Source organism: Saccharomyces kudriavzevii (assembly GCF_947243775.1).
Source record: "Saccharomyces kudriavzevii IFO 1802 strain IFO1802 genome assembly, chromosome: 10".
In the NCBI taxonomy this organism is placed as follows: domain Eukaryota; kingdom Fungi; phylum Ascomycota; class Saccharomycetes; order Saccharomycetales; family Saccharomycetaceae; genus Saccharomyces; species Saccharomyces kudriavzevii.
In genome coordinates, this window is record NC_079281.1 from 442271 (window position 1) to 454298 (window position 12028).

At 43.5% G+C, this 12028-nt stretch overlaps 11 protein-coding genes across 11 annotated transcripts; 4 read left to right on the plus strand and 7 right to left on the minus strand.

Moving 5' to 3' along the window:
- Window positions 1-55: 55 nt before the first annotated feature.
- Window positions 56-340, minus strand: SPC1 (signal peptidase complex subunit SPC1; the record flags this gene model as incomplete). The annotated part of the gene is made up of 1 exon (XM_056229060.1): window positions 56-340. The coding sequence occupies one exon, from the start codon at window positions 338-340 to the stop codon at window positions 56-58; it is 285 nt and encodes a 94-aa protein (XP_056083116.1).
- A 289-nt stretch (window positions 341-629) lies between these two features.
- Window positions 630-1412, minus strand: CAL4 (Cal4p; the record flags this gene model as incomplete). Its single annotated transcript, XM_056229061.1, has 1 exon — window positions 630-1412. The coding sequence occupies one exon, from the start codon at window positions 1410-1412 to the stop codon at window positions 630-632; it is 783 nt and encodes a 260-aa protein (XP_056083117.1).
- Window positions 1413-1729: 317 nt separating this feature from the next.
- On the minus strand, window positions 1730-2092 carry SKDI10G2210 (uncharacterized protein; the record flags this gene model as incomplete). Its single annotated transcript, XM_056229062.1, has 1 exon — window positions 1730-2092. The coding sequence occupies one exon, from the start codon at window positions 2090-2092 to the stop codon at window positions 1730-1732; it is 363 nt and encodes a 120-aa protein (XP_056083118.1).
- Window positions 2093-2283: 191 nt separating this feature from the next.
- Window positions 2284-3495, plus strand: GPI14 (glycosylphosphatidylinositol-alpha 1,4 mannosyltransferase I; the record flags this gene model as incomplete). The annotated part of the gene is made up of 1 exon (XM_056229063.1): window positions 2284-3495. One exon carries the CDS (start codon window positions 2284-2286, stop codon window positions 3493-3495), a length of 1212 nt encoding a protein of 403 aa, XP_056083119.1.
- A 224-nt stretch (window positions 3496-3719) lies between these two features.
- On the plus strand, window positions 3720-4331 carry TMA22 (Tma22p; the record flags this gene model as incomplete). Its single annotated transcript, XM_056229064.1, has 1 exon — window positions 3720-4331. The coding sequence occupies one exon, from the start codon at window positions 3720-3722 to the stop codon at window positions 4329-4331; it is 612 nt and encodes a 203-aa protein (XP_056083120.1).
- A 1094-nt stretch (window positions 4332-5425) lies between these two features.
- On the plus strand, window positions 5426-6157 carry SKDI10G2240 (uncharacterized protein; the record flags this gene model as incomplete). The annotated part of the gene is made up of 1 exon (XM_056229065.1): window positions 5426-6157. One exon carries the CDS (start codon window positions 5426-5428, stop codon window positions 6155-6157), a length of 732 nt encoding a protein of 243 aa, XP_056083121.1.
- Window positions 6158-6337: 180 nt separating this feature from the next.
- Window positions 6338-8095, minus strand: ILV3 (dihydroxy-acid dehydratase ILV3; the record flags this gene model as incomplete). Its single annotated transcript, XM_056229066.1, has 1 exon — window positions 6338-8095. One exon carries the CDS (start codon window positions 8093-8095, stop codon window positions 6338-6340), a length of 1758 nt encoding a protein of 585 aa, XP_056083122.1.
- Window positions 8096-8407: 312 nt separating this feature from the next.
- Window positions 8408-8920, minus strand: ESS1 (peptidylprolyl isomerase ESS1; the record flags this gene model as incomplete). Its single annotated transcript, XM_056229067.1, has 1 exon — window positions 8408-8920. The coding sequence occupies one exon, from the start codon at window positions 8918-8920 to the stop codon at window positions 8408-8410; it is 513 nt and encodes a 170-aa protein (XP_056083123.1).
- Window positions 8921-9128: 208 nt separating this feature from the next.
- Window positions 9129-10178, minus strand: TES1 (palmitoyl-CoA hydrolase; the record flags this gene model as incomplete). Its single annotated transcript, XM_056229068.1, has 1 exon — window positions 9129-10178. One exon carries the CDS (start codon window positions 10176-10178, stop codon window positions 9129-9131), a length of 1050 nt encoding a protein of 349 aa, XP_056083124.1.
- Window positions 10179-10457: 279 nt separating this feature from the next.
- On the minus strand, window positions 10458-11504 carry REC107 (Rec107p; the record flags this gene model as incomplete). The annotated part of the gene is made up of 2 exons (XM_056229069.1): window positions 10458-11095; window positions 11189-11504. 2 exons carry the CDS (start codon window positions 11502-11504, stop codon window positions 10458-10460), a joined length of 954 nt encoding a protein of 317 aa, XP_056083125.1.
- A 190-nt stretch (window positions 11505-11694) lies between these two features.
- On the plus strand, window positions 11695-12024 carry LSM8 (U4/U6-U5 snRNP complex subunit LSM8; the record flags this gene model as incomplete). Its single annotated transcript, XM_056229071.1, has 1 exon — window positions 11695-12024. The coding sequence occupies one exon, from the start codon at window positions 11695-11697 to the stop codon at window positions 12022-12024; it is 330 nt and encodes a 109-aa protein (XP_056083126.1).
- Window positions 12025-12028: the final 4 nt, after the last annotated feature.

The window sequence follows — 12028 nt, forward strand, 5'->3', positions numbered from 1 at the left end:
TTGGCCCTATTGAAAAGCAGCTGAAAATGAAACATTTCGGAAGAAGATATGATGGTTAGTCATATTGATCGACATTAATCTCAATTTTTGGCTGCGCCCATCTCAATTTTTGTTTATTGTACCATGGGTAAGCTGGCAAAACAAACATCAGGGTGATCACACAACTTGCGCCATATGTGATCAACAGAACGTAAAGGGACTGTTGGGCAAATCCTAACATGCATGCTACCACTGCTCCAATTGTGAGTGTTAAATGTTGAAGTTTTTCTGTTTTCCGTTGGCTGGGAAAATCTATTGGTAAAATTAACTTCCTTTGTATGTCTTGTAATATCGCAGACATCGAAGTTAATTATGAAGGTACACTGATTATGTTTGATGCTGTTTGTCCACTGTTGAAGTAACTTCGTCAACTTGCCTTGTCTTTTTTTAGTAGTCTCTACCATCACTACGCGACGTATTTTGAGAGGGGAAAGAGAAGGTGTACATAATGGGTATATTCTATGTGGATTATTCAAAGGGAAAGAATAAGCGATGTAACTAGCGAAACTGACAGGCCTATCCATATAGAGGGCAATGTGAATATCTATAACTATACTATCATACTCTTGTTTTATTTTATGATAATGAATCTACACTGTCATTTCGCCGATAATTTGATCCTTCAGCCAGTTAACGTATCTAATGAAGGGTTCGCCATTGCTGACGTCAACAGCCGTATCGTTCGTAGCTTCTCTATATACTTTAACCATGTCCGTATCCTTGGAAAGCTCATTAAAGAGTTTACAATTCAGTAAGTCCAGCTGAAACTTCCAGATAGGTAATAATTCGTTCTGCAACACATTAACTAAAATTTTCATCTGTAAATCGTTCATTTGTGATTGCTGTTTATTCATGGGGATTTTATTCAAAAATTTATATAGATTAACGAATCCCAATAAGCAATTCTGCATCTGTAGAGTAAATTCTTCTTTAAAATCAACGTTTAACCTATTCAATTCCTGGAAAATGAATCTATTTACGTCATAAATAGAGGTGACTAAACCCTTCTCAATCAAATGTCGGCATTTACCTGGTGTTTCAAAGTGGTCTAGTTCACAACTATCCAATAATAAGCGGAAACCTGTTCTTAAATCATAAATCAGTTCACAAAGATCATTTTTTAATGCTAGAAGTTCCTCCCTGCGTGATGTACGTGTACCATCTGCATTTGAAGATTTTTCGTCCTGTTTCTGAGCCAGATAATACAGAATATACATAAGATCCGTCATATAGTGTGAAGTATTCAGAATGAACGGGACTATCTGATTTAGCAATATAACATTTTTCTTGTTGTTCTCTGATATCCCATCGTTGAGAAAAAGTTTGGATTGTAAAGAAGAGACTGTGTCTTCACGAGGATTAATTTCACTCATAAGCCTGCGAGTGCCACTGTTATCGCCCTTGCTTTTCTCGTTTCTCGTGAAGTTATTTTCTGCCTAGCTTGATTTAGTTGATGTGAAATTGAAGCAATGCCGCCTATTCAATCGATGTAAATCGTCAGCTTACGAAGTTAATAAAAGGAAGACAATAAAACGGCGGATACTGCCTAGAATATGGTTCAAAAATAAATTGAAATGAGCTGGCATTTTCCTCTACTTTTACTTCCAAAAACAAGCTGTAATGTAAATAAGCAATATAATACTAAAGTAGGGCACATAATGTAATATTACTATATAGGCATGCGTAAGGTTTATCTAGTTATTGATTTCTCATTGCTGCTATCATCGTCATCATCATCGTTGTTACTAGCGTCATTCATCTGCATCTTGGACTGTATGTCATAACACTCAGAGAGTTTTGATAGTGAGGTCATGTCTTCCAAACTTTCTTGATTAATATCCAAAGATATATTCTCTTCCGAAATTTGTAACTGCTGTTGAGACTGATGCTGCTGCTGTCCTTCCCAGGGCCTTGCCCTTGGCTTCAATGAAGAAGTACTACCTAGGCTTTCATCTAGCGTGACATTTGGTACTTCCACAATATTGGGTACGGGCTTGTTATTTATAATGTGGTCCAGCAATTCCTCGTAACTAAGGTTGCCGCCTCCAACCATGCTTGAGCTCTTATTCGACGTTCATTTATTGAAAAGTAACCGATTTTATTTGAAATCCTCTTTATAGAACCTCCGATAATAACAAGGGAAACTTCAATAGTTGGTTGAAGTTAGCGAAAAAAAAAGAACTTTACATATACATAAAAGAGCCAACGATTGGCGGTCAAGATAAGAGGTGGTTAAACTAAAAGATGGCTGGTAGATACTGGGGTTTGATTGCAGTGTCATTTTTGGTAAGAGTTGGATTTTTCCTCTTTGGCATTTACCAAGATGCTAATTTCAAAGTGAGGTACACTGATATCGATTATTTTGTGTTTCATGATGCTGCCAAATATGTATATGCGGGCAAATCACCTTACGCAAGGGATACATATCGTTATACTCCACTTTTAAGTTGGCTATTGGTTCCAAATCATTATTTTGGATGGTTTCATTTGGGTAAGGTCATATTTGTTATCTTCGATTTGATTACCGGGCTTATAATAATGAACCTTTTGAACCAAACTATCTCCAAAAAGAAGGCTCTGATACTGGGGAGCATTTGGCTATTGAATCCAATGGTTATTACAATCAGTACGAGAGGAAATGCGGAAAGTGTACTGTGCTGTTTAATCATGCTTACATTATATTATTTGCAAAAGGGTAATTACACCGTGGCAGGCCTCTTGTACGGTCTATCTATCCATCTTAAGATATATCCTATAATCTACTGTATCCCAATGGCGATATTTATATATTATAGAACAAGTAGACAGGGTCCACAAGCACAACTAACATCGTTATTTAATATTGGTCTGAGTACACTGGTGACTTTGTTGGGATGCGGCTGGACAATGTACAAGATCTATGGATACGAGTTTTTAGACCAAGCGTACTTGTACCACTTGTACAGAACAGACCATAGACATAATTTTTCGATATGGAACATGCTATTATATTTAGATTCCGCAAACCAGGGCAGTGGGGGGTCCAATCTATCAAAGTATGCTTTTGTGCCTCAATTGCTGCTTGTTCTGCTGACCGGATGTCTGGAGTGGTGGAATCCAACCTTTGATAACCTGCTAAGCGTTTTATTCGTACAGACTTTTGCCTTTGTGGCGTACAATAAAGTCTGTACATCGCAATACTTCGTATGGTATCTGATCTTTTTACCGTTTTACTTATCAAGATCACACATTGGTTGGAAAAAGGGTCTTTTGATGGTCACGCTTTGGGTAGTAACGCAGGGAATTTGGCTAAGTCAAGGCTACTATTTAGAATTTGAGGGCAAGAACGTATTTTACCCTGGACTCTTCGTAGCAAGCGCATTGTTTTTCCTAACCAATGTGTGGCTGTTGGGCCAATTCATTACTGATCTCAAGATGTTGGTGCCACCCGCAAGCGCCAGTAAAAGGCTCAATTGACTTTAGCGCCTACTACATATTTCATTCGATCTAAACTCTCTTTTTCCTATGTAATATGTGAATAATATGAAAAAAACGCAAAGCGCACCACCAAAAGGGAAAAAAAATTGAAAAAAGCAGGAAAGCTTCAATGTCAACTGAGAGATTGATACATCTGCTGCCACTCAAAAACATGTAGAGGAAACAGTCAAAAGGCTGAATTGAAGAGAGAACATATTCTAAAAATGTTGAAAAACGTCATCTACTGTGGAGTTTGCTCATATCCACCAGAATACTGCGAATTTTCAGGTAAATTGAAGCGTTGTAAAGTTTGGCTATCCGAAAACCATGCTGACCTGTTTGCAAAACTGTACGGTGCTGAGGATAATGCACAAGAGGAAGTCGAAGTCGTAACCAACAAACTGGCCGAATCCAGCATCGGTGAAGCCAGAGAAGAAAAGCTGGAAAAAGACTTGTTAAGGATTCAAAAGAAGCAGGAAAACAGAGAAGAAAGAGAACTGGCCAAGAAACTATCATCCAAGGTAATCATCAAAAGAGAAGCCAGAACCAAGAAAAAGTTCATCGTAGCTATTTCTGGTTTGGAGATCTTCGACATCGACATGAAAAAACTAGCCAAGACATTTGCATCTAAGTTCGCCACCGGCTGTTCAGTGTCGAAGAATGTGGAAAAGAAGGAGGAAGTTGTCATTCAAGGTGATGTGATGGATGAGGTGGAAGCCTACATACACTCTTTACTAGAAGAAAAGGGGCTGAAAGACGTCAAAGTGGAAACCATCGACGCTAAGAAGAAGAAAAAGCCTGCTGCAGAAGGGGCCACCAAGCAAGCAACCAAATAAATACGTAACACCATCCGTCTGGAAGGGAAGGTACTCTTACTCAGCAACTAGGCATATATGTTAGATAATCAAAACCTATATTTTTCTCATGCATTGTTGCCTATAGGATATCATACGCCAGCCGGTCCCCTGCGACATGCGTCGCCCCGCCGTGAACTCCTTGTAGCCAGGATAAGTCTATTTAGTGATATAAAAGTATTCTCCTTTACAGTGTACGGACTATTAAAACTGAAAAATGCAACTTTGTTTTGGTTATTGGCGTATGAAATATGTCTTAGTCCAGTTATAAATAACAAAGAACCACCACTTTCTCTTCAGCTGAAATACAAGCAAGGGTGTACATTAACATGGAAACGGACGAGGAATATTGCAGACGCAATGATATACATGACCTTTCCAGTGTCGTTGGTGATGCTTTCACACAAGGGGTGCCAGACGCTGATAGGCAAACAAGTGAATTCTCGAAGGACGTCAAGGAGGAGAACGAAAAGATCACATCTACTAGTGGTTCCTTCTTCTCTCCCAAATTGCAAGGACAAAGAAAAAAAGTTTTCTTGAAATTTGTCTTCACAAACTGCTTACTGGCCATAATTTGCTTTACGATGTTTGTTTTGTTTTGGGGAGCTCTATACAACACTAGCAAGTACCTTCACAAAGTTAAGCTTCTGGCCGTCATCCAGGAATCCCCTCTGGTAACTCTGTAAAACAATAATTCCATTGTTGTTCCCTCTATATCTTTTGCTCTGCCCACGTTCATTAATAAAGTGCCATGTGATTGGGAAATTCATAACACTTCTAGCTTCCAAACCAAATATAACGTCAGCACGTCCCAACAAATCAATGATAAGGTCATTGATTTGATCTACGGTGAAAAATACTGGTTTGCCATCAATATCAAACCAAATGCCACGGAGACTCTCTTCGAATCCTTAATCAATAATACTGCTCCATTGTTCAACTCCACCCTGTTTAATCAAGTGGTATATGAAAGTGGTAGGGATCCAACAAATTTGAAGTCTACGATTCTGCCGGTTGCTCAGCAAATTGAAGAGCATTATGAGACTTTTTACACACTGGATTACCTGCCGGCATTAATGAACAACATTACGCAAAAGTATCATTATACCCTGACGAGCAATGTAAGACACGTCGCCGCAGCTGGGAAGTACAACTACGAATACTATGATCACAGGCCATTCACTGAACGTATCCTGTTGGCGCCTACCCAGATCGGTGTTGTTTACTGTTTGCTGCTGACTTTTTTCCAGTTTCTATTGTATGGGCCCTTGCATGTAGAAATGGCGAAAGTGCTAAGACCGGCCAACAGTTTAATTTACCGTATCGCCATGTCGTGGTCCACTTTTTTCTTTGCATCTTTATTCTTCTGCACAACCACTGCCATCTTCCAAGTTGACTTTACCAAGTCCTTCGGTAGAGGCGGCTTCATGGTTTATTGGATGTCGACCTGGCTTTTCATGCTTGCTGCCGGCGGAGCCAACGAAAATGCAGTCATGCTTGTAATAACCGTAGGCCCACAATACCTTGGGTTCTGGATCCTGTCGTTCGTCATACTGAATATTGCCCCATCTTTCTTCCCGTTAGCGCTAAGCAACAACGTCTACAGATACGGTTACATGATGCCCGTCCATAATGCCATTGACATCTACAGGGTTATTTTCTTTGACGTGTCAAGACACAACATGGGTAGAAACTATGGTATCCTAGTGGCCCTCATTGCGTTGAATACGGCTTTGTTACCATTTGTTGGCAAATACGCTGGTAAAAAACTAAGACAAAAGGCTTTATCTGCAGCAAAGCAAGGTTGACGAACAAAGTGATCCTCGAAGTAAAAAAAATACTGATTATTGTTTTTTTTTTTAAATAAATGTTTATCCATTCAATGGACTATAATAAATATTTATATATATAAAGAAAGAGATCGCGGAACAAAGATGATGGGAAAGAAGAATCTGTATATATATTCATCGATTGGAGCCTAAAATGCATCAAGCATCTAAAACACAACCGCTGGAAGCGTTGGAAACCAACTTGGCATATTTGGATAGAGTACCTCTTGTGTAACGAGGTGAAGGTGCAACCCAGCTCTGTTTACGTTGAGTCAACTCCTTTTCAGGGACTAATAAGTCAATCTTGTTGTTATCCGCATCAATAATGATTTCGTCACCGTCTCTGACCAACCCAATAGGACCACCTTCAGCGGCTTCTGGGACGATGTGACCAATCAAGAACCCATGAGAACCACCAGAGAATCTACCATCGGTCAACAATGCGACATCTTTACCCAGACCGTAACCCATTAAAGCGGAGGAAGGCTTTAGCATTTCAGGCATACCTGGAGCACCTCTTGGACCCTCGTATCTGATAACAACAACGGTTTTTTCGCCCTTCTTAATTTCACCTTTTTCCAAAGCTTCAATGAAGGCCCCTTCTTCTTCGAAGACACGAGCCTTACCCTTGAAGTAAGTACCTTCCTTACCGGTGATTTTACCCACAGAACCACCTGGTGCCAGGGAACCGTATAGGATTTGTAAGTGGCCGCTTGCCTTAATTGGATGAGAGAGCGACTTGATAATCTGTTGGCCTTCAGGTAAGCTTGGTGCCTTCTTAGCACGTTCTGCCAAAGTGTCACCGGTCACGGTCATGGTGTTACCATGTAGCATGTTGTTTTCGTAAAGATATTTGATCACAGATTGCGTACCACCAACGTTGATTAAATCGGCCATGACGTATTTACCAGAAGGTTTGAAGTCACCGATTAGTGGCGTAGTGTTACTGATTCTTTGGAAATCATCTGGAGACAACTTAACACCTGCAGAATGAGCAACGGCCACCAAATGCAAAACAGCATTGGTGGACCCACCGGTTGCAACGACATAAGTGATGGCGTTTTCAAAGGCTTCCTTGGTGAGGATGTCGCGGGGCAAGATTCCCAATTCCATTGTGTTCTTGATGTACTCACCGATGTTATCACACTCGGCCAGCTTCTCCTTGGAAACGGCCGGGAAGGAAGAAGAGTTTGGAATGGTCAAACCTAGCACTTCAGCGGCAGATGCCATTGTGTTGGCAGTGTACATACCACCGCAGGAACCAGGCCCAGGACATGCATGTTCCACGACATCTTCTCTTTCTTCTTCAGTGAATTGCTTGGAGATGTATTCCCCGTAAGATTGGAAGGCAGAGACAACATCGATGTTCTTGGAGATCTTGGAAGACCCGCACGTTGGATGACCGGGCAAGATGGTACCACCGTAAACCATGATGGAAGGTCTGTTGTGTCTACCCATGGCCATCATGACACCGGGCATGTTTTTGTCACATGATGGGATAGCAATGTTGGCATCGTAGTGTTGGGCCATCATGATGGTCTCAAAGGAGTCCGCAATGATTTCCCTACTTTGTAAGGAGTACCTCATACCTTTGGTACCCATAGAGATACCATCGGAAACACCGATGGTGTTGAATTGCATAGCCTTTAGATCGGCCTTTTCAATGGATTGAGAACACCTGTTGTTCAAGTCCAGCAGATGCATGTTACATGGGTTACCGGACCACCAACAAGAACCGACACCGACTTGAGGTTTCTTGAAATCTTCCTTCTTGAAACCGGTGGCATAAAGCATGGCCTGGGAGGCACCTTGGCCCTTTGGTTCAGTGATGATGTAGGAATACTTGTTTAGTTTCTTTGCAACGCATCTCGTAGTAGAGAATTGTCTGGACGTAGCAACTTTCGTTAACAAGCCCATCTGTGCTGATATTTGTTGGCTGTTGCAAAATTAAGAGAGGGCAAGAAACGCTAACCAGAAGAATATGGGCAGTACGGAATTCGCTGAAAGTTCGGTATCTTCTTTTGTTATATTATAATATACTAAGTATTTATTGAGTCATCATCTGGAGAGGAAAAAAAGAAAAAATTTTTTTTTTTTTTTTTCATGTCCGGTTCCGCTCGTAGCGAAGGGCAGCAGCAGCAGCATCTATAATAATGTGACAGCAGTATCTATTTTTTTGTGGGTTGAAGTGTGAAGTGAAGACGCAATACAGTGGGGAGAGAGCAAGTGCTAGCCCACGCGCTTGATGACATGAACGCCACTGCCCGACTCGACGATATCGCTCACATCTCCGACTTTGAGTTGGAAGGCGGCGTCTTCGAAGCTGGGCTGCATTTCGCCCCTGCCAAACCAGCCCAGGTCGCCGCCTCTCTTGTATGAGGAGCAGTCTGATCTCTCCTTGGCCAGGGCCTCGAAGGAGTTGGTCTTGGAGTCGTCATCCAGCCTCGTGATCAGGGTCTTCAACTCGTCCGTGGCCTCTTGCTTGGATATCGTGATGTTCTCGGACCTGTGCGACGCGGGTCTTCTGGAGTCCCTGTGCTTTACGAGGATGTGCAGACACCTGACGCGCACTGGGTGGTCCCTTAGGTACTCGTGCAGCTGTTCCTTGTCGGTGCCCTCGGGCTCCTCCCATTGCGAGTGCTTGGTCTCCGTGTTGAAGAAATACTCTCTTTTCTTGGACTTGCTGTACCTGACGGTCCACGGCGTGGGCAGGCCAGTGCTAGCTGCTACGTCGGATGGCATTGGATGTGTCGTTGTGCTGCCGTGGTGGATTGTGTGGAGATGAGAACCACACGGTGGGCATTTGGGTCCCTTTTTAGCTTGGATCAAAGGAGAAAAAACCACGATACCCGCTCGTAGAGAGTGATTTGGCAGAGTGTAAAAACAAGAATATATTATAATATATTATATATGGAGGAAGTATATGTGTTGTAAGTGAAAAAGCCGGTCCTCAGAACTTGGCCCGGATGTCTCGTTCTGATCCGTAGACAACGTAGCCCTCCTGGGAGACGCTTGCCATTATGCGGCCCGACTGCGTGTCGAAGTACTTGCCCTGCACGAGGTGCTTGTCCCAGTGGGACCTCGGGTTGGAAATCTTGAGATGGATCCAGCTGTTCACGTGTGGCAGCTGGTGGAAGTAGATCGTGTGGTCAAGGGAAACGCTGAAACTGTGGCAGTACAGGGGCAGGTTGTGGAAGTACGGGATCGTGAGCAGGAGGTACGAGTCCGAGAGATATGCAAAGGCAACGTAGTTGTAGCGGGCGTCATTTTCGGGGGTAATGCTCTTGGGGATTCGGTACGGATGGTGTTTGGACAAAGAGGACTCGTCAGCTGCGTGTTCGACCGTAGTGACGTGCGGTCTCACTTTGACGAAGTAATCCAGTTCGTCCGTGTGTCTTGCCGAGTAGAACATGTCCTTGGGGAAGAGGTACTCCATGACGCCGTACTGGAACGCGTCCACGTACTTGCTCATGGAAGCTGCATCCTGGAACCTGTCAGACAGGGCGGCGTAGCGACTCAGTTTCTGTGGGCTCAGGACTTCTTTTTGGAAGAGTGAAGAAGCCTCTTCGTACCGGTGCGGATCCGGCTGCTTGCCCTCCAGACCAGCGATGGTCTCCCAATGCTGCAGGGAGTCGTGCTCCATAGAGCGCTTGACGGCAAAAAGGATCATCGAGGTGAAGATCAACTTGTCGTGCTGGTAGGCACTGACTTGCTTATGGATGAAATTTCTGCCGTTTCGCAAGTTCTGCACATGGTACGTGATCTTGGCCCGCGGGTCGCCACCCTTGATGAAGTACGAGTGTAGCGAGGTCGGGAAGAAGTTCGATGGCACGGTATACAGCGATGCCAGCAGCGATTGTGACACCAGCGTGCCACCAAACGTGCCCTTTGATCCTACGGGCGCAGCTGGCAGGCATCTCGTGACAAAACTGGTGGGCGAGAGCGGGGTCAATTCTAGTATTTTCTCTAGGTTGGACATGGCCATCTTGGAAGCACTCATTCTTGTCCGGTTCTGTCTTGGCCTTGTCTTGTCCCTGGTGAACGATGATTGAAGCCCTTTTCTGGTTTATATACAGTAGACGTGGTTTTTTATTACAGACCCAGGCTCGGTGTTTATGCCGTCACTTCCGGTGAGATGCTATCAAGGCTCTTCCCCCAGTTGGGGTAGTTAGAACTGGGATGGAGCAATGCTTATTTGTTGATTGGGCCGATCTACGTAGACTATATTCCACTGTTATACATGACTAATATGTAAACCGGAGCAGCAAGGACCCGAGCCTCACAGCTCGGATTCCAGCGTGTCGGGCCTTAGTTCCTCCCAGGGAATGATGGTTCTTGCCGCACGCTTCAGCCGGCGGCAAGAACCATCATCATCGTCGTCGGTGTTGTGGTCTTGGCTAGTCGACAAGGTTGGGGAGCTGGACTTCCCCCGTTTCATGGACCTTGTGACCATCATAGTTGGTGGTGGCGCGGACTTCTTGCGCTGCTTGACATTGACATGGACTTCGTCCATGTCATGCAAGAGAGTGGTGCCATTCAAGGACACGTCCGGCCGATCGTAGACGTGGCGTGCGTTTTCTCGAAATGTCGCCTCCAGGGAGATCTGTCTGGCTTGCAAAACCTGCATATCTTTGGACAGGGACAGCAGCACTTTCTGTATGTCCTCCAGTTGACTACCGACGTTGTAGAGCATCTCTTGCGTGCACCTCATCGACTTTTCCGTCTCATGCTGCTTACCTGTGACGTGTCGCGTAATCTTGGAGTTGTACCTGCTCAGTTCTTCCACCAAGACCTGTCTGTCGCCGATGCTTGGCTTCACCCTCTTTTCATCGCTTCTCGATAGCAACGACGAAGACACTTTGCCCAGTTGGCTTTCAATCTGGGAACCCAAATCCTTTATCAACGCTTTTACGTTTCCTGAAAAACATGGTTGTTAGTAGATATACCCCCCAGAAGGGAACGAAATAATGAAATAAAATTAAAGGTGTGCACATTCTGTCCGATACAAACCGTCCGTAGCTCCATCTTGCTCTAGTAGCTGATTGAATTTGTCTAGCGACTTACATAACGTCCTGGAATTTTCATTCAAGACCTTGATGAGTTTATCTGAGTTTTCTCTTAGCTCCATACTCTCTAGTTCCAGCTTACCTGCCCATTCCAATATCTGCTTGTCAGATTCCTCCAAAGCGCCGGTATTCGTCACTTTCCCACTATGAGGGAATATAGATCTGAATGGTGATGATGTCTCCGTGATCATCAACGACCGCTCGGAATTGGTCTCCGAGACGTCTGTGGAGACCTCGTCCGTTCTAGCTCGACTGTCCATTTTTACCAGCTTTGGTTACAGGTCTGCAATATCCTTCTTTTGCCTTCTTTACTGTTCTTGTTGTTTTTCCCTTTATATTGTGAAAGGGCTATTATGCGTAAAAAAAAAATACTATTGATCTTACGTGTTACTTTTAAAGATGAGCCAACAAGCAAGCTGCAAGACAAAAAAGAACAAACCACCGTGCTCAATGTCGCCAATACTAAAGGAGTACTTGAATAAAAGAGTCGTTATAATCAAAGTTGACGGCCAGTGTCTCATAGCAAGCTTAAACGGCTTTGACAAAAATACTAACTTATTCATATCGGACGTTTTCAACCGTATAGATAAAGAGTTCATCTGCAAGGCTCAGTTACTTCGAGGCAGCGAAATCGCACTTGTTGGTCTCATAGACTCCGAAAACGACGACAGCTTGGCACCCATTGATGAAGAGGGGGTACCGAAGCTAAAAGACACCAGGAATATAATTGAAAATGAGCATGTAATATGGGGAAAAGTTTATGATTCAAAAAAAGAATAGTTAT